The sequence below is a fragment of the Carex rostrata genome, chromosome 35 (genome assembly GCF_964058835.1).
Source record: "Carex rostrata chromosome 35, lpCarRost1.2, whole genome shotgun sequence".
Taxonomy (NCBI): Eukaryota; Viridiplantae; Streptophyta; class Magnoliopsida; order Poales; family Cyperaceae; genus Carex; species Carex rostrata.
In genome coordinates this window covers 2,677,139-2,696,600 of record NC_135952.1, presented here as the reverse complement: position 1 = coordinate 2,696,600, position 19,462 = coordinate 2,677,139, and the positions used below count along the sequence as shown (strand labels likewise).

The following is a 19,462-nucleotide window of genomic DNA, read 5'->3' as shown; positions in this document are numbered from 1 at the left end:
GACCCAGTGGTCAGATGTAGTCAAAAGCACTTCTCATCCGATGATTCCTTCGGAGCATTTTTTGGTTGCACGAGTGGCATATTATTTAACATGCGCCGTACTAAGATATTAAGTTGGAATTACAATAATACTTTTTGATTACCATCTCCTAAAGGCTACACAGAATGTTCAATTCTCAAAGTAACCTGAAATTTTTGACTTTTGATATCGTAATTTTGACTACAAGAAATTTTTTCTTTTAGAGAAGTTATTAAATTAATTATATCTTATAATTTTGACTTTTTATCTCGTAAGCAATAAGGCTTATGAAAACGAATTGAATGAAATAAATATACATGCAAATTTAAATGTGCTACATGTTTAGTTCTAATGGTGATTGCTCTATCTAATGGTGATTGCCCTATTTATTTATTTTTACTATCAAATAATAATAAATTCACATTGCAGATTTGGAGTTCTTTATTTGGCAGTTTTCTCAATACGAGTCTTGTTTATATATTGTTTGAGAAAAATGAAAGCGTAAAAAAATAGGAACTTCGCAGACTAATTTTATTCAATTAAATATACAACAAAAATTAAAGTTAACATATTCTAATCTATTAACATTTTACAAACTTAAAAAGTGTAATAAAAATAGAAAAGCCTCCTTTAACCTTTTCCATTCTATTTCTGTTACCTTTTCCCAATAAGGAACTGTTATAATTGTATTGGAGATTTATAGTGGGATATACAAAGGAGATGAATAGCATCCTTCCATATATGGAATTATGCTGTCGGACTGCAAGGACAAATATTTTAACAGAGAAGTTTTAACTTCATGCAGCGCAAGGCCTGTAAAATCAAAGCAGTGCTGCGTATTGTTTATGCGCTGCATGAAGTGAAAACTACTCTGTTAAAATATTTACCGGACTGTAATGCGCTAGGTTCATGCAAAATATTTTCCCGCCGAAAAAAGGCATAGATAAAAAGGGAGGGTTCAAAAATACTCCTCTCTCTCTCTTTCTTTTTCTCGATTCTCGAGCTCTCCAATATTCTCTGAGACCGTAACCCTAGTTTCAAATTACTATCTTTCTCTTCGATTCGAATCGCATGGCGGCGACGGCGACGGCGATTGCTTTCTCTTCTCCGTCGTCTAATCTCTTCTCTACCAAAGGTGGCGATAAGGCACCTCGATTCGTGTGCTGTGCTGCTATTCCTTCTCAATCAACAGTGAGTTCGACTTACTTTGATCTTTCTCTGATTATTTTGTATTTGATGATGATTTTGATCGTGTATTTATTGTTTTGGTTTGTTTGTTTTTGTTGTAGAAATGCGATATTAATAAATTGTTGCAACTCCCAATAAATGGGAAACCTAAATCAGTCGAATTGAGCAGTACTGGCACGTGTCTCAGTTTTGAAACCCAACTGCTTGACAAGGAGGTGAATCGGAATACTGACAACCGGTTGCGGGTTTTCTCTGGTACCGCTAACCCGGATCTTGCAAAGGTGGTTACTTTTAATTCTATCATGTAATAATTATTTGTTAATACCTTATTGCTGCAAAATTGTTAATACTTTAGATTTAACAGTATTTAAGATTAATTCTTTTTATTGGTAATTTGGAAAAATGTAGAAATTAAGATCAGAAAAAGTTTGTCACATGTTTGTCTGAATTTTTTGTTATCAATTTTACAAGTATTTCTTTAATATAAATTAATTTACATACACCAACTGTAGGGTAGTGTGACCCAATACAACCTGTAACATCTTATTTCTGGTAGTAGTTACATTGGGTTGGTTCGGGGCAATCCAACCTGACCTGACCTGGTTTTGACCAAGGATGTGACGTAGCCGTTTGCCTACCCAACCTGACCTGGTTTTGACCAATATTTTAGATCTAACATGATATGTTCACTAATGTATTGCCAATTTAACCTGACTGGCAAGTTGTCGGTGCCAAGCCTATAACTCATTTAAAGTTGTACCTGTCAACAGGGGCCGATTTACATTTGCTAATTGGGGGTCAAATCTAAAAACCCTTTAAACTTGTACTTTAGATCATAATATTAAAGATAAAATTGCTGTGTATGCTAAATTTGACCCCCATAGATTAAAATCCTACCTTCGCATCTGACTGTCGGAACCTTTTTTGACCCAAATTAATGACCTTAACCGGTGTCCAGATTTGAGAAGTTTGGTAAGTCAAATTATTCGAATCTGAGTCGATCCACACGTGCCTTCACATACAACTGAACTGTAATTTTACATTATCTAAAATTTCAATAATTGTTGTGTTGATAACAGGAAATAGCATGTTACTTGGGATTGGACCTGGGGATGATAGACATAAATAGATTTGCGGATGGGGAAGTGTATGTGCGACTGCAAGAGAGCGTCAGGGGATGCGATGTATTCCTTGTTCAACCCACGTCTCCCCCGGTGAATGAAAACCTAGTTGAGTTACTTGTCATGATTGACGCATGTAGAAGGGCATCTGCACGATCTATTACAGCTGTCTTTCCCTATTTTGGGTACGCTAGAGCAGACAGAAAGGTATATATGTTACTTACTACAATTTTTTTGCAAATTTTAGGATGAAGAATGATATTAAAATCAGCAATGGCCTGCCATTTTCTTTTAAGAGTGAGGCTATGGTGCTATGCATAGCGCATATTGGTCCGTACTGTTGATCTGTATCTCCATTCTTAAAGCCCAAAGAGTCGATCTGAACTGCTTAATGTGATCTCCATATGAATATGTACATTTTTTTTAGAATTTTTTTACTATTTGTTTAGATAGGTAAGAAATCATTTGATCTAAAGACTCCGGACCATCCAAAAGTAATTATTTTCTACCTATTTAAACAAATAGAAAAAATATTCTAAAAAATATAAATTTTCCCTTCAACTGGTGTGCTTTCGATAGTATAGCAACATTCCGTGCTATGGCCTTCAAAATCTATTGTATAGGTTTCAAATGATGAACCCAAACCCTTGGAACCAATCAATTTCACGAGTGATGCTTTTACATGCAAAGTTTATTAATTTTCGAATTCGTTTGTATAAAGTCAAAAGGTCAAAGATGATGAAAAATGAGTGCATAAAAATTATCTTATAAATCTTCATTTTTTGACCGATTGACTTTATACCTAAATAAATTTAAAATATTATATAAACTTTGCTTGTAATAGCATCTCATGTAAAATTTATCAGTTTCAGCGGTTTGGATTCGCTATTTAAAGCCTATACGATAGGTTTTCAAGGCGATAGCACATGACATCTTGTATTATCAATAGCCAAATTTAAATTCTTCTTTATTATCTGCTGGTTTAAAAGCACAAAGATTATATAGTAGTTTTGCACACCCTTAATAGGCAAGGGAAGAGTGTGATTGATATCTGAAAGTTTCAATTGTTGTATCTCCTGTTCTGATCAATTTCTGTACTAAGCAGGATGCTTCTCATTTTGAAAGCAACATATAATATTTTGCGAGCTTGCTGGTATACATGAGGTGGGCCCTTTAGATTTGTTGAATTGTATATGTACCAGGCCTGACCAACGGAGCCTAGTTGAGATTCAGTGTATTCTTGCAAGCTCTGATACCTATCAAAACAAAGTTGAATTGTTGTAATCTTTCACATGTGCATAAATATCTAGCGGTTTTGACATAATGGGTCTCATTTGCAAAAATGTATGCATTTTATGTTAATCTGATGATGTAGACGCAAGGACGGGAATCCATAGCAGCAAAGCTAGTTGCAAATCTGATAACTGAGGCAGGAGCTAACAGAGTTCTTGCATGTGACCTTCATTCAGGTCAATCCATGGGTTACTTTGATATTGTTGTTGACCATGTTCAAGGCCAGGTATATCAACATATTTAGTTGTACATATTTCTCCATTATTCCGCTTTTGACCCTGATAAAATATTATTTAGGCAATTTTTGTTGTTTCTTCTTCTACACAAGAAATATTTAGTGTGCCCCCAGAAAACATCTCAAATCGATAGTTATAAGGAACCCATGCATTTGAAAACTAGACCTGTAAATTCTGTTCCATTTTTTGTTGAAAAGGTGCATTGATGATATTGCATATGCCTTTTAGGATGTATTAATGCATAATATTTTCGGGTTTTGTAAGGGTAAAGTGAGTATCAAGGTATTGCAGACTTGCATTAAAAAAAAAAAAAATCAATGAACATGAATCTTGTAAGATTGATTCAAATATATTATGTATGTGCATTTAGCCCGTGATATTGGAGTACTTGATGAAGAAGGTAAACCCAGAGGACCTAGTTGTCGTTTCACCAGATGTTGGCGGTGTGGCGCGGGCTCGTAGTTTTGCCAAGAAATTATCTGATGCGCCGCTAGCTATTGTTGATAAGAGACGTCAAGGCCATAATATGTCTGAGGTAAGGTACTTGTGTTCTCCATTTTAGAAGGACTGGAAATTAGAACTATTTCGCAACCTTTTATAAAAAAATTTAAGTTATGTAGGTTATGAACTTGATTGGAGATGTAAAGGGAAAGGTTGCTGTTCTAGTAGATGACATGATTGATACTGCAGGTAAGTAGAAACACTTGTTGTTTTTCATAATATTTTGTGAATTTTAAGGTATATTTTTATTTTCAGAATAAGCCAACTTTTTTTTTTTTAATGGCATGTGTGTAATATATCCCATATTTTAGGCACAATAGCAAGTGCTGCGGCACTATTGAAGGAAAAGGGAGCGAAGGCTGTCTATGCTTGTTGCACTCATGCTGTTTTTAGGTACTTCAATAATTTTAACAGAGCAGTTTTGACTTGAGGCAGTGCACGGACTATAGAATCAAAATAGCGCTGCATGAAGCCAAAACTGCACTGTTAAATTCTTTACCCCTTAATATGTCCAGAAGCACCTAATTGGTTCTGCTTCTTATAGGCTTGAAGTGTTTTTTTCCCCTTGTGACCGACTGATCTATTAGTTGACCAATGATTGGGTTCCTTCACTTGATAATTGAAAAAAATAACATTCGATGTCAAATTCTTTGGTAGATTTGTTTTAGAAATTGTTCATTTGTTATTTGGATAATTCTAGCATCCATCCAACTTTTATAGGGATGTAAGATTTATCCACAGTAAAAAAATTGAAGTTAAAACTTTTTTTTCCCACCTCATGCATTGATATTGAGGAAGGAAGGGTATTTTCGTCATTTTGTGAAGTAATGAGAAATGGAGGGTTATGTTGAATACACTTTGCTATTTCAAAATCTTGTGAGGGTATACATGAAAATCACCTTATAAATATATAATATTGTGGCACTTAATGTATGAATTACTTTGTGCAGCCCTCCAGCAATTGAGAGGTTATCAAGTGGTGTATTTGAAGAAGTTATAGTCACAAATACAATTCCGTTATCTAAGCAAAAGCAATTCCCTCAACTGACGGTGCTTTCAGTTGCAAATCTACTTGCTGAGACGATCTGGCGTGTCCATCGAGATAGTTCAGTTAGCAGCATATTTCAGTAGAAAGTTTATTTATAAACTCGTATTAAATTATTATTATTATTACCGAAAGACGGCAATTCTTGAAATTGTGGGTTTAGCAGTTGCTTAAATAAAGAAAGGCTAACATGATTTGATATGATCTGTGCAGTAGAATAAATGAGAGCTTTGATCTAGCTAGTGCATAAATTTTCTTTGTTCCTGCTACATGTTCATGAATCATGATTCAGTAATATATATATATATATACTTTAATCATAGTAACTCATTCGATATTTACTGGTAAGAGCATGTTTTTACAGGGATAGTAATTATCTTAAAGGTTTCTCTCTGTTTTAGAAATGGGTACTTGAACTGACTTTTATTTTGATTCAATCTAATTACACAATTATCATTGTATTAAGACACATAAAAGTGATTGATGGAGCAGACATACAGTGTCATGACACACATATTTACTTAATCAATTTTTACATATATGTTTACAATTTGAAAATAAAATAAAAATAACTGATCATTCTTGAATGTAAAACAACTTATAATTCATTGCCTTGCAATTCAGCATTTGAAGCATATTTTTTGATCATGTGGATCTCACGCTTTTGAAATTAGTTAAGTATATATTTCACACATTTTGTATGCTCTAGCATACCTTTATTGGTTCTAGGGTTTTGAAAACTATAACTATGGGAGTAGAATATTTTATGTGAATTTAAAGAATGATTGACTTCAACTAAAAAATAGTGATGAACCTATATAATTTATACTCGCAAATTATCGAGATGATGCAACCTACGATACTACTATTATTCTAAAAAAGAACTTATTACAAACATTTATCTAATCATTCTTCTCTTTGCCCCGAACAGTTAAGACATTCCTAATACCTAAATTTACCACCACCCTCTCTCAATTTCTAGTAGTACAATTTGAAACCAGAAATACAAAGCTCGTGTTATTACAAATGACGCAATTGATGCCCCGCATCGTGACTACTTAAGTAATTACTATCTATGCTTATGCCATATGATATTACAACAAGTTTGTCATAATCTTTCAAAAATACAGAGAGGTGACTGCACTTGTTCTACATATTCAAGCAAGAATTAATATTACAATGAATTCATCCCTCAGCTTCTATTATTTTTCTAAATTCCAGTGCATAGTAATGCACTTAGTACCCATCCACTGCTCCCTTCTCTCCTCCAGTTCCACCCCGAGACCGCAAACTTAACCTCCATCTCTCCTCCCAACCCCTCCATCCCTGCTCCAAACCCCAGCTCAAGGCCACCTCTAAAGATCTAGACATCTCTCTGCTAAACCCACAATGCCGCTCCCTCAAATCCCGTTAATTAGCGTTAGGTGAAACCCTCTGTGGCATCTTTCTCATCTCCTTCTCCTTGACAATAGCCGAGATTGCGGGTTTAGCTGGCTACGATTATGTTGTAATAGACATGGAGAACATGCCCAGGTGACATCTCTGAAACATCGCGACAGTCATGGCCCCTGACATCATGTGGTACCCCTCTGCTTCAACATCTCATATGGGTAGTTTTGCATGGAAAATGCACCCAAATACACTGATTGTGATTGACCTCACAGTTTTACATCTAATATCTCATTTCGGCTTCATTCAACATTCCGGCGATTGAGAGTGTGAACGCTGACGAGATGGCAGCGTCCTACTATTGGTTCCGGCCACATGGTGTGCGTGAGACTGCTCATACTGTTGTAAGAGCATCTACCTATGGGTTGGATGATGCAAAATTGCCCATCTGAGATGCTGAAGCATAGGGGGTACCATATGATGTCAGGGGTCATGAGTGTCGTGATGCTTCAGAGATGTCATCTAGCATGTTCTCCATGTCTATTACAACAAAGTCATAGTCGGCTAGACCCGCAATCTCGGTTATTGTTCAGGAGAGGAGAAAGATGCCGTAAAGGGTTTTGTCAAAGGCTAATTAACATGATTTGAGGGAGCGGCAATGTTGGTTTAGCATAGAGATGTCTAGATTTGAAGAAATGCCTTGAGCTGGGGTTTGGAGCATGGATGGAAGGGTACTGGAATTTGGGAGGAGAGATAGAGCAGGGATTTGAGGTGGAGAAAGGTGGGGAGGTGGGTTTATGGTGTAGGGGGTGGAACTACAAGTACAATCTACATTTATAGCCACATAATATAAATTATAACCACCTAATTAACTAACTAAACTTTTGTTAAGAATCCTAATCAATAGATTCAAGCAAATCTCCATAATGATAGTACTCTTGCTGAGTTCTGCATACCTGAAATTACAAGCCTTTTCTCTCTCTTTATTTGAAGGAGTAATTGTCCATTTTTTAAAGAAACCTTATTACTTTATGATTGTATGTTGTTGTTTGTAGATCAGTGTTGTAAATAACAGTATGCGATTATCGGACGGACATTTTGTACTGTCAAGCGATTAATTGAAAATAATCAGAATAATTGATCAATTAATCAGATAAAAATCCGTATCAATTTGATTATCACCTACAACTAATCAACCGATTAAATATCAGCTTAAACGGACGTTTTTTACAACACTAGTGTAGATAGTGTACAGATAAAGAAGCCTATAGAAGTATCTCACCAATAAAATGTAGAGTATCTAATGAATGAATTCTATTGAATCTCAGCTTGACAATGAATCATTTTTCCGAGAGAATTGGTAATATTTTCTTTTAATATACCATTTGTTTTCACAAACATAGTATTTAGTCTCCTAGAACCTGTTGAAGGGTGTAAAATTATGCATTTTACATGGCATATTTCGTAGAATATTTCAGGTGGACTTAAAAGGATGATTAACTTGAACTAAAGAATACTGACAGAATATTTACATCCTTCCCCTAGAAGGGGTCTGATAGTGTGGGCCCCACAAAGGGTAACCGGTCCAACACTTTAGCATCACAACCACCCCTATTTAAGTTGCCTCTCACTCTATTGGAAAGCGTGTCCTCTGCGGAGTTTTTCCGTGCAGAGCTTTTAATCTGGTCTATTTGTTTCGGATCGGACGGATCCGATTTAAAGCTCCGCAAATTTTGATTTTTTTTCAATTCGGACAAAATCTGATCTGTTCCGTCCGATCCGAAACGAACGGACCAGATTAAAAGCTCTGCACAGCTCCGCACGGAAAAACTCCACAGAGAATACTAATTGCACTCTATTGGTTCGACCAAACCCATACCCAAGTTAGTCTGATAAAGTTAGCAGTTAGCACTTTTGCAATGATACCATTTTCACTCTCTGATTCTGGAATGCGTATCCTCTGCATTAACTCAAAAAGGAATCTTTTAAGTTAATGAATCTCAACTATCTGATTTGAAACGGAGCCAATCCGATCACTGCTTTTAATATTAGTGCGGATCTAATCTGCACGAATCTTAAAACAGATCAATTGTCAGAATTCATTAACTCAAAAGATTCCCTTTTGAGTTAATGCAGGATACGAATTCCTGATTCTGGAACGGCAAATTAGCTGTAGCCTTCCTATTTTGCTGTAGCCAAAAATAACACTCTTAATGGTACTCTTATTCGCAGATGCAACCAACTATCTCTTTCTCTTATCTTATTGATTTAATTTATCCCAACTGCTTCATTGCAACATCTACGGTTCAATTTCAAATCCCATACCTTGAAAAAAGAGATATCCCCATTGCTAGTTTTAAATTTAACTACGTAATATTACAATGAGAAGATAATTCTTACTTCAAATAATATTTATTATATTTCAATGTTGAATCAAATCGAATCGAATCGAACTTAACTAAGTTCGAGTTCGAGTTCAAACCAATTTTGAACCGAACTGGTTCAAAATTGAAGCAGGGTTTCGAACAAAAAAGAAGAGTTCGAATTTGATTCGGTGCGATTCGAATCAGTTTTGAAACGAACTGGTTCGAAATTAAAGCAAGGTTTAGAACTAAAAAGAAGAGTTTCGAACTGAGCCAAACTCAGTTCGAGTTTGATTTGAATCAATTTTGAACCGAAATGGATTTGATTCTGTTTAGAACCGAATTTTTTTTTTTTAATCGAACTCAATCAAATCACGATCCACGAGCATTTTGTGCACCCCTATCCATGATCAAGCTCACAATATTATTTTTTGTACAATAATTAGTTTCACGGACAACGGAATGACTACAAAAATCTTAATTTATACTCCAAAAAGTCAAATCTTAATTCGCTTTATATATCTATTCCACATCGACAATATTATTTTCCATCTAATTTTTATTTTTTTTCTTATTATTAATTATAATCGGATTACTCGTATTAAAATTCGGATGAGTTGATCAAATTCCGTTTACTTGCTCAAAAATAGTAAATTTTGAAGAAAAGATGAGGTGAATTAATAATGTATGCAAACTCAACGATTTTTATCACCGAATCGAAATATAAAAAAAGTAAAATTTTCACCCTCTAAATGAAAATTAAGAATTTATCAAAAAGAGATTAGTCTGGGCATTTGAATAGAAGGTTACAGTTATCATTTTTACATGCAGTAAAAAATTGAATCAGTTGCATTTCAAGACTTGTATCGACCTTCAAGAAGATCATTATGGACAAAAGTGCCAGTTGTAAAAAAAAAAAAAAAATTAAATTTGAAGTTTAAACGCTTGAATGTAGTAATTTGAATGATAGATATTAGAGGTCTAAATAATTGAGAAGCTGTGTTCCAAGAGGTGTGTTGAGCTTCTAGAAGTTCGTTGTCGTCGAAAGTACCAGCTATAAAAGAGGAGAAAAAAAAAAACTTAGATTTGAGGTTTAAATACTTCAACGTTGTAGTTTAAATAGTAGTCATCAGAGGTTTAAATAGTTGAATAGCTGCGTTCCAAAAGAGCGTACCAACCTTTTGGAAAGTCGTCGTGGTCAAATGTACCAGCTGTAAAAAAAAATTTGTTCAACTTAAATTTGATGTTTAAATGATTGAACGTAGTAATTTAAATAATAGACATCAGTGGTTTAAATGATTTAAAATATACACTCCAAAAGGTGCTATGGAACTTCTAGAATGTTATCCTGGTCAAAAGTAATGGATATAAAAAAAAAAAAATCTATAAGTTTGATATGAGGTTTAAATGTTTTATTGTGGCAAGGACTGAGATTTAAATGCTCGAGATTTTAAAGTGCTTATGGGCTTTACTTTAAAAAATAACTTAAAAGTATTTCTTCATGAATTATTTGAAAGAGAAAATTGAGTAGAAAACGTTCGTATTTTTGGATTTGCAAAGTTCATCACGAATTATCAGAAAAATAGACAAGAATGATCAGATGAAAAAAAGAGTATGTAAAAAGAATCTTTTTGTTTTTTTGCTTGAAGACAAAAATAGTTAGAAGTTGATCGAAAATATTCAGATTCAGAATTTAAATGCTAGTAAAAAAGTTATAAACATAATTTTAAAAGCTTATATATAAATGTTGAAAATGAAAATTAAACATTAAATACTTGAGAGACGCGCTCGGAAATTTTTTTGAAAGACAATGATGAGGCTTTCTTAAAATACAAACTCTATAATTTTGTTTACTTAACATTATGTCAATATGCATTAATGTTGATCATCCCTCATTTTACAATCAATATTTAAATATACTTCGCGTTCATAGTATCCATCGGGCAACAAACTTTACAATTTAACTAATCGAATGATTAAAAAATAATTATTTATTTTGTAAAGTGACAATTTACATAATATTTTTGAATTACTTGAAGTGCTTCATTAGAATTGATAAATGTTTAAGTGCTTAAAATTCCCATCGTTTATTTTTTCTTCTAAAGTTTAACAAAAAAATAAAATTCAAGATTTGTAAATTTCATAAAAAAATAAAAATCAACATATATGATTTATATCATTAATTTTTCACATAACCATGCAAAAAAATATTATTCATATATGTGGATTTTTTCTTTCTAACAAATCTTTTTAAGTTCGATTTATAACCTATTTTAATGATAAAACGAACATCTATATTTTTTTTACTTTTTATTTAAATAATAGTTGTAATATTGATAAAGATATCAACAAATAATGAGGCGATGATACTACAAACAATTCAGCCTGATAATTTTTTAAAAGCAAATTTACATTTTTAAATATTTTTCGAATATGAAGAAACCATTGATATAAAAATTTAGACCTTCCTTATTAAAAGCTCGTAAAAAGGTCTTACTTTTTTTTATAATTTAGTTTCTTACAAGATTTATATCATAAAACTAAATTTATGAAATTGACAGTACAGCCCAAAACCAAATTTCATCCAAAAAATTAGATTGTAATGGGCCTAAATTCAAAAGAGAAAATTGGGTCCTAGATATCCAATTCTATGTAATGGGCCGAAATCATGTATGGAGGTCTGATTTCTGATTTATTCTCTAATCTGGGGGGGGGGGGGGGGGGGTTGGGGAGAACTGCGACCATTGATGTATCTAATATGCGTTTCTTGTTGTTCTGTGCCATAATTGTGCTGTTCGCCTATTCTGTGACAGAACCAGCTCCACCGTGTCATTTTTCCCACTCTAGTCATGATTCATATATAGGGGTGTCAATGGCACCCTTTTACCCGTTTACCCGACCCGTATCGTATCCAAAAATACGGATAAGGGTAAGATTTTTTTTCGTTAGCTAATCTAGTACGGATAAGGGTAATGTTTTTTTTTTGTTATCTTACCCGTTTTTGTATAAGATAATTTTTAAAAAATAAAATTATATATAAATATATATTTGTATGAAGATGATACATGATACAATAAAATTTTTGTATTTTATTAAATTTTCATAATACAAATTAGTTGTATTCATTATTATTTTTTTTTATTTTGAAAAATGTTTTATCAAAAACATAAATCGAAATGTTAATAGCACATTTTTATCCGTTTACCCGATTACCCGACCCGTACCGTATTTGAAAATACGGGTAAGGGTAAAGATTTTTTTTCGTTATCATAACGGGTACGGGTATGAAAATATCTCCACCCGACCCGTATCGTACCCGTTGACACCCCTATTCATATAACATCTGAAGCCCTGCGACTGGGGTCCGCGTTTAATAACATACCCGTGACCATTGAAGGCAACAAGTCACTAAGAGAAGGGCCCCGCATTGCCAGAACAGGAGAAGATATGCAAGAAGAAACTGGAGAGCATCCATTGGGACAGATGATCGTATTCCGCTGATCTGTCGTGTCGCTATTGATTTGGAATATTTAGATAACCATTTTTAATGTCTCTAGTTTCGTCAGCATATAGGAAATTCATGTATGGATTCAATTTAGTCAATTAATAATTAATTTTATTGTTTCAGCTCAGATTTGGCGTTTTGCTATTATTGTGATTGCGTTCATGATTAATAAAAATTGATTCGATTCTTCAGTTGTTTGTACAATTTACGAATTGATGGGGGAAATTATGTCTTGAACCTAACAATGGATGTTTTGGTTAGCTCGCCAGAGATTCTTGTTTTTCTTATAATTTTCTTTTCTAATTTGAAAATCCTCAAATTTCATCCAAAGTTCCAAAAATTCTCAAATTGCCACAAAATTGAAATTGGATTCATTACAAACACACTATGACACTATGCTTGGTGGCTATTAATTGCTAGAGGTTCACTGTGTAAGGTCATAATTAGGTCTCTTTATATCTTGTTGTAATTTGTTTGAGTTGGTTTGAGATTCACTGCCACCTGAACTGAATAATAGCAGTCAAAAACAACATGAGAATACACCAACTTTATATAACTTATCAAAATTTGTAGTGCATCCCCACTTTGGCAGTTTTGTACTTGTATCCTTTAAAGTTTGAATTCAATACAGGCACATTGTATCTTTTAGTCCTTTTACTTGATCCTATCTAATATATTCATTAATGAAACAGATATCAGTCCAGTTGAAATAAAGATTGATACTGTGAAAAATTAAAAAAATTGGCATGGTAAACTATGCCAAAATCTGGGCCTGGTGTATTGTCAAAAGAAATTTAGTTAAGAATCACCGAAGATGTCTCCTGAAAAAACTCAAAACTTCAAAATGTAGTGACTGGTAAAACATCAAAATAATTGAAAACTGAATAAATTGATCTCAAGAATTGAAAAATGATATATTGGTCTCAAGAAATAAATAAATTGTATCATACTTAAGCTAAATTCAAACTAAACTACATTTTGTAAACAGTCTTAAAGATTGGAGGATTCATCAAACAAAACTGGTAGCTCACCTATACCAGTAGTGTGTCAATCAAGCTGCAATTGAGTTTGTGACTAAGCTGGTACACCATTTGTACCAGTAAGTATCCTTAAAAGCTTCATGTACAGGTACCGTGCAATTAAGAATCATAGTTCATTCTGTGGGTAAAAGCTGGTATTGTGCTTTTAAGCTTCATGGACAGGTACTGTCCTTGAGACCTTGAGCAAATTTTTTTGGTGTCCCATTTGCTAAAGAGTTAAAGCAAGCAATACAAAAAAATTATGGAGGGAGAATAATATCATTGTCGACAATACAATATATTAATTTCTGGACTACAACAGCATCGAAGATTTAATCTAGTTTTTCAAGATTTAAAAAAAAAAAAATTGCGAAACAGATTTGCCCTAACTGCTAATTTAAGTTGCAAAACTTGAAGTGAACAGTTTTGTAGTTCTCCTGCAAATCAAATAAACATTTATATGGCCAAAAAATGATTAACAAAAAAAATTCCAATGGACCTTAAATGCCCTCCACAATCTTAAATTAGTAAACCAGAGTACAATAACTCAACCTTGTACATCGACATGTACCACTAGGGAACAAAAATGATCAGATAAAAAACATTTAGTCTAGTGAAAACAGGTTCTTTAACAGACAAATTGCACAACCTTATGTGAATTAGAGTTGTGCTTGAATTAAACCTTAACCCTTTCACTTTGGCAATTTTGCACATTGACCCTTTTGAATTGCAGATATTGTTTTTTATCATTTTGTCTCAATTGGTCAAAAACATCAAATATCCTATTGTTATAACAAATGTTGTACCCAGATAAAACTTCAAATTTATACCATACTTATCTTTCTTGTCATTTTTTTTGTTTCACTGTTTCACATTGAATTGTTAATTATTCAATATACACTTTTCAAACTTTTTAAATAACCCTCCTCCTCTTGTCCGGGCTTGGGACCGGCTACATCATTTAGATATAGGCGGAGTTAAAAGTTTGGAATGTTAGTATCTCTCAAACTTAATTTAATTTAAAAAGAAATATAACAGAAATTAATAATTGGGCACAAGGAGAGATATATACCTTCATGAATAAAACGCAGTGGCAGTTATTTGTACCTCGTACATGGTATTTATGTAATTACATTTTTGCCTTGTGCTTAATGCAGTGGAGCTTGCATTACTTCATCCTCTGCTCCTCTGGAATTTCACACATATGCAGCAGCATGCGCCACTTGTTGGTGGGGCCCATGTCTGTGTATGCACGAGCCAACGGTAAGAAGTTATACTAATACCAACAGATGTAAATGACAACCTAATCAATTGTGAGACCATTGAGTGAATTCAGAAGTTGAAAAAGCATAGAGCACGAAATAAGCAAAAACTAGGCATAATAAAATTATAATGATGCTTACATGGAGGGTCGAAATATAGTCAGAGAGCTTAGCCCATGGACCACGGATCCTTATCTGGTGTAATATTCTTATGAATCAGTGAAGCAGGCATTTCGGGGATTTCTTCCAGTGAAGTGGCTTTGTAAATGTGAAGTCTCTCAAGGGAAGTGAGCATCACCATTGTATCAGGCAATGACCGCAGCGAGTTTGAATCAGAGATTCTCAAACTCTTGAGGGCACTACTGTTTTGTAACAGCCATTCCTCGGGTAGGGCCTCCATCTCTGAACAGTTGCCAACTTTAAGGGAACTAACAAATCTTAGGCATTTGAGTGGCTCAATAAGAAGGAGACAGAGGTGATCAATTTCCAGATCACTAATCTTTAAAGAGACCAAGTTGTTTCCTGGGTTGACAGTGTGTGCTTGTTGCATAGATGAAAGTTCAATGAGCTTGTTGCATCTCTTGATTTTCAGATTACTAAGTGAAGTAAATGCATTTTCGGAGGAAGGGATACAAGTAATATGTTCACTATTTTTAATATAAAGAGTTGCAAGTGCAGGGAGCGGTGATGCTGACTCTAGCAACGGCACATCAAGTTCACCACAGTTTCCCATTTTAAGAGATTCTAGTTTGATAGGCAGAAGGATGCTCTGGTTATCAACTATTACCAGATTTGGGATATCCCTTATAGATAAGTGTTTTAGTGACACAAAGTTCCCAAATGCACCAGTTGGTAGCTGAACCAAATTCTCACAGTGTGTGATGGTTAGATCCTTAAGAGCTTGTAAATCTAGGTTCTCTTGCTGCATAAATCCATTCAATGATGTTAATTTGGGACAGTTGGTAATATCTACTACTCCAAGCGATGATTTCATACATGACGGTGCTGGAGTTGTAATGCTAGAACCATGGTGCATATCTGGAAGGGAATTAATTCCCACGTTATTCACTTTAAATTTGAAAAGAGAAGAAGGAATGGCAGGAAGTTTGGGCTGGTTTGGACACACTGTGATTACAAGTTCTTTAAGATTTGGAAATCCATAAGAAATGTGTGTTGCTGCCCAGGATTCCCATTTTGGCATGTCGTCACAATGTAGTTTTTCCAAAGATGGAAAAGCACAATCACTTGTGCTATCACATGAATAGTCCACTTCTTTCACATTATTCATAACTGAAAGAGAAAGTAGTTTTAGATGTGGTATTTGCCCAAGAAATGGTAATGTTTCCCAATTAGGACAACAAGAAAGTGTGAGGGATGATAGGTATAGATGAGATGAATCCATCATCCAAATTGGAGGTATGTGGCCTGCATAACCCTCAATTTCCAATTCCTTAAGATTTGAATGGGGTTGGAGGTTATCAATGACTTGCTTATGATTATCAGAATTTCTCCAGGGATTCCAATTTAGAGAAAGAGTAATAAGACTTTCCTTTTTAGAAAGGTTGGCATTCCTAGCTTCAATTGGATCCCCTACATTCTCAATGTTTTCAATAGAAAGGCTTCGGAGATTGTTAAGCGTTCCGAGTTCATCTATATGACGACCACATTCTTGCCCAACAAAAAAATTTAACTTTTGGAGAGAGGTTAGCTTCTGCACTCCATGAATGTTTTTCATCGCATTAGAGGGAAGGTCCATGTACCGTAAACTAACAAGATTGGTTATTCCCGTTGATTCAAGATTGGTCGTCCTTCTATATCCTTCATAATAGCTGCCCATGTCTAGCACTTGCAAATGATAAAGCTTGTAAATTGAATTAGGAATAAAAAATTCAGATAAATCTGTCACAAAATCGAACTTTAGAAACCGAAGGTGTATCAAACGACTAAACTCCTCTGGCAGTTTACATCTACCATGTATGACCAATAAACGCAAAGTTTCCTTAAGTGAACCATTTGGGAGAACAAATGGATCTAGATTATCATATCCTCCAGATAAGGTTATTATCAAGGAACGTAAATTCCTAAGATTGAATATCCTTTGAATTTGGCTTGCATGAACACGCACATGTTGTGCAGTGCTAGGTATAATATTAGTTTTGCTTTCTGGTTCTACTCTGGAACATTCTCCTTTCGATACATTTTGCGCTAGATCATGTAGCAAATCATGCATAACATACACATTGTTCTTGTTAGGATATCGCTCAAAGAAAGATTTTCTTAAAAGGTGATTAAAGTACTCTTCGCCAATTTCTTCTTGCCTATCTTCTTCATGAAACTCTTGGCGTATGAATCCCGAGGCCATCCACATTCTGATCAACTCATCTTTGTTGAATTGATAATCTTGAGGAAATATGCTGCAAAATCTAAAGCATTCTTGTAAATCTGCTCGTAAATGATAATAGCTCAATTTCAGCACATCTACCACATCCTTGGCTTGCTCTAAATTAATCAATGAATCATTGCTCAAAATTCTTTTCCAGTAATGGAAATCCATGTTAAAATTTAGCAAGCTTCCAATCACCTTTGCTGCTAGGGGACTACCTCGGAGCTTCTTGACAATATCATTTCCGATATTTTGCAAATCCTTATAATTGTTAGAGTTATAATTGTTAAATGCATGTTTATTAAACAATTCTAACAACTCCTGCTCTTTCAAGCCTCCCAACACTCTAGTTTTCACGTGTAGCACATGAGCAAGCATGTCAGCTACTGATTTCATTCTAGTGGTGAGTAAAATTTTGCTCTCTTGTTGTACAAATTTTAGGGGAGCAATAAGTTTGTCCCAATCACACATTTTATCATCATTCCACACATCATCTAGTATAAATAGAATTTTCTTTAAAATTATTTTTTCCTTCAAGTTGATCTGAAGGCGATTTAATGGTTCATTATCGTGGATTTTTTCTCCTAGTTCTTGTAGAATTTTTCTTGTTATATCTTCGACACTAAAGCTTGTTGAAACACAAATCCAAATTATTTTGTCAAAATGGTTATCTTTGCTAATCTCATCAAAGATTAACTGAGCAAGAGTGGTTTTCCCTAATCCACCCGGCCCCACAATACAAAAGGCGGAGATAGAATTGTGAGATGCCTGTTTCTTTAACCAGTCAATTATGATGGCCTTCTCACTCTCACGCCCAAATACTTTGGTTTCAGTTAAAAGGGAAGTAGTTTCTCGACTAGAAGTGTAAACAGGCTTATTAACATCTAGTGCAATAGCTAATTGGAGGAAATTGCCAACATCAGTGGCAGCCAGATCTAATAATTCCACAGCCTCCCTCAACCTCTTCAAGGTATCTTTACTAATAGTAGAACTAGTAAATTTTCTCTTCAGCGAGCCTATATTTTTTAATGTGGAAGATCCACTAACCTCATCACGGTTTTTTACCATTTCAGCCAGCTCCCAGTACTTGAGTTCGTCAAGCACGTCTTCAGCTGCAAAGAACGCTTCCTTGAATTGCGCCAGCCAATCATTCACCCCTGGGTGCTTCAACTTCAATGCCTCGGCCACACCCATGACCGCTGTGATCTTGGGAAGAGCTGCTTTCAGTCTACGTAGCTCCGATTTAATATCAGCTGGCAACATCTGTTCGGCCAAGTAGGAATAAGCCGTGTCGACGAGTTTGCTAATGATAGCAGACCCGAACCATTCACCAACGGTTAAAAGAGCCATCTTGATGGAGATTTTTCTTCTTCTAATTTAAAGTCTCTCTGTTTTTTTTTTTGTCACTAAAGATACTGTAGTAGATTGTTGGAAAAAATGAACTGAGAAACTCAAATTACAATAGAAAAAAGAGTTGTAAGACAGTGTAAGACAGAGATCGAGAGACAAAAATAGTTTTTTGTGTAGATGGAGAAGAGATTCGAAGATAACAAAGATCGGTAACAAAGGAAGTAAATTATCAAAATACTGATTGTATGAGAGAGAGAGAGAGAGAGAGATTGAGATGGTACCAGAGATCGGAGAAACAGACTGAAAAATAGTAAAGGTATGCTAAGAGATGATAAGTAATAAAGTTACAGAGATGATATACAAAGTGTGCTTTCTTAAAAGCAAAATGCAAAGAGATGATAAGAATTATTGGCGATCATAATCTATATGGCATTCAAAGAGTAAACATTATAGGTAGCAAATAATTAATAAGCCTATCCACCTTAAGAGAAACTGAAAGTACAACGTCAGTGACCCGTTACACAGTAAATTAATGTTTTGATAAAAAAAAATCATATTCAGGTCAAACAAACGGTAACTATTGACTCACGGGATATACAATGTGTGCTTTCCTAGAAATTAGGGTACATTTGTCCCTACTCCTTGTATCAATCTCCTATGAAATAAAATTGGGTTGCTTTCCTCTGAATTTCTTTTTCTTTGTCAGTTAGAATGGCTAAAACCACAGTCAAAAAAATTGAAAATTAATTTTATTTGAATCTGCATAATCTCATAATATCAAAAGCTTGT

The 19,462-nt window shown here is 34.4% G+C and overlaps 2 protein-coding genes, 1 long non-coding RNA gene and 1 pseudogene across 3 annotated transcripts; 2 read left to right on the top strand and 2 right to left on the bottom strand.

Moving 5' to 3' along the window:
* The first annotated feature begins 985 nt into the window (after positions 1 to 985).
* LOC144549484 (ribose-phosphate pyrophosphokinase 1-like) lies at positions 986 to 5,667 on the top strand. Its single transcript, XM_078298229.1, has 8 exons — positions 986 to 1,209; positions 1,308 to 1,487; positions 2,286 to 2,534; positions 3,703 to 3,846; positions 4,227 to 4,391; positions 4,477 to 4,546; positions 4,669 to 4,750; positions 5,308 to 5,667. Exons 1-8 carry the CDS (start codon positions 1,090 to 1,092, stop codon positions 5,486 to 5,488), a joined length of 1,191 nt encoding a protein of 396 aa, XP_078154355.1. The 5' UTR covers positions 986 to 1,089; the 3' UTR covers positions 5,489 to 5,667.
* Positions 5,668 to 5,805: 138 nt separating this feature from the next.
* LOC144549342 (uncharacterized) lies at positions 5,806 to 7,243 on the top strand (annotated as a pseudogene).
* Positions 7,244 to 14,747: 7,504 nt separating this feature from the next.
* On the bottom strand, positions 14,748 to 15,120 carry LOC144549482 (uncharacterized). The gene is made up of 2 exons (XR_013509694.1): positions 15,082 to 15,120; positions 14,748 to 14,981 (listed from the first exon to the last, which is right to left on the bottom strand). It is a non-coding gene; the product is annotated as an uncharacterized LOC144549482 (long non-coding RNA).
* Positions 15,121 to 15,131: 11 nt separating this feature from the next.
* On the bottom strand, positions 15,132 to 18,673 carry LOC144549340 (putative disease resistance protein RGA3). Its single transcript, XM_078298049.1, has 3 exons — positions 17,965 to 18,673; positions 15,258 to 17,817; positions 15,132 to 15,135 (listed from the first exon to the last, which is right to left on the bottom strand). The coding sequence occupies exons 1-3, from the start codon at positions 18,671 to 18,673 to the stop codon at positions 15,132 to 15,134; spliced, it is 3,273 nt and encodes a 1,090-aa protein (XP_078154175.1).
* Positions 18,674 to 19,462: the final 789 nt, after the last annotated feature.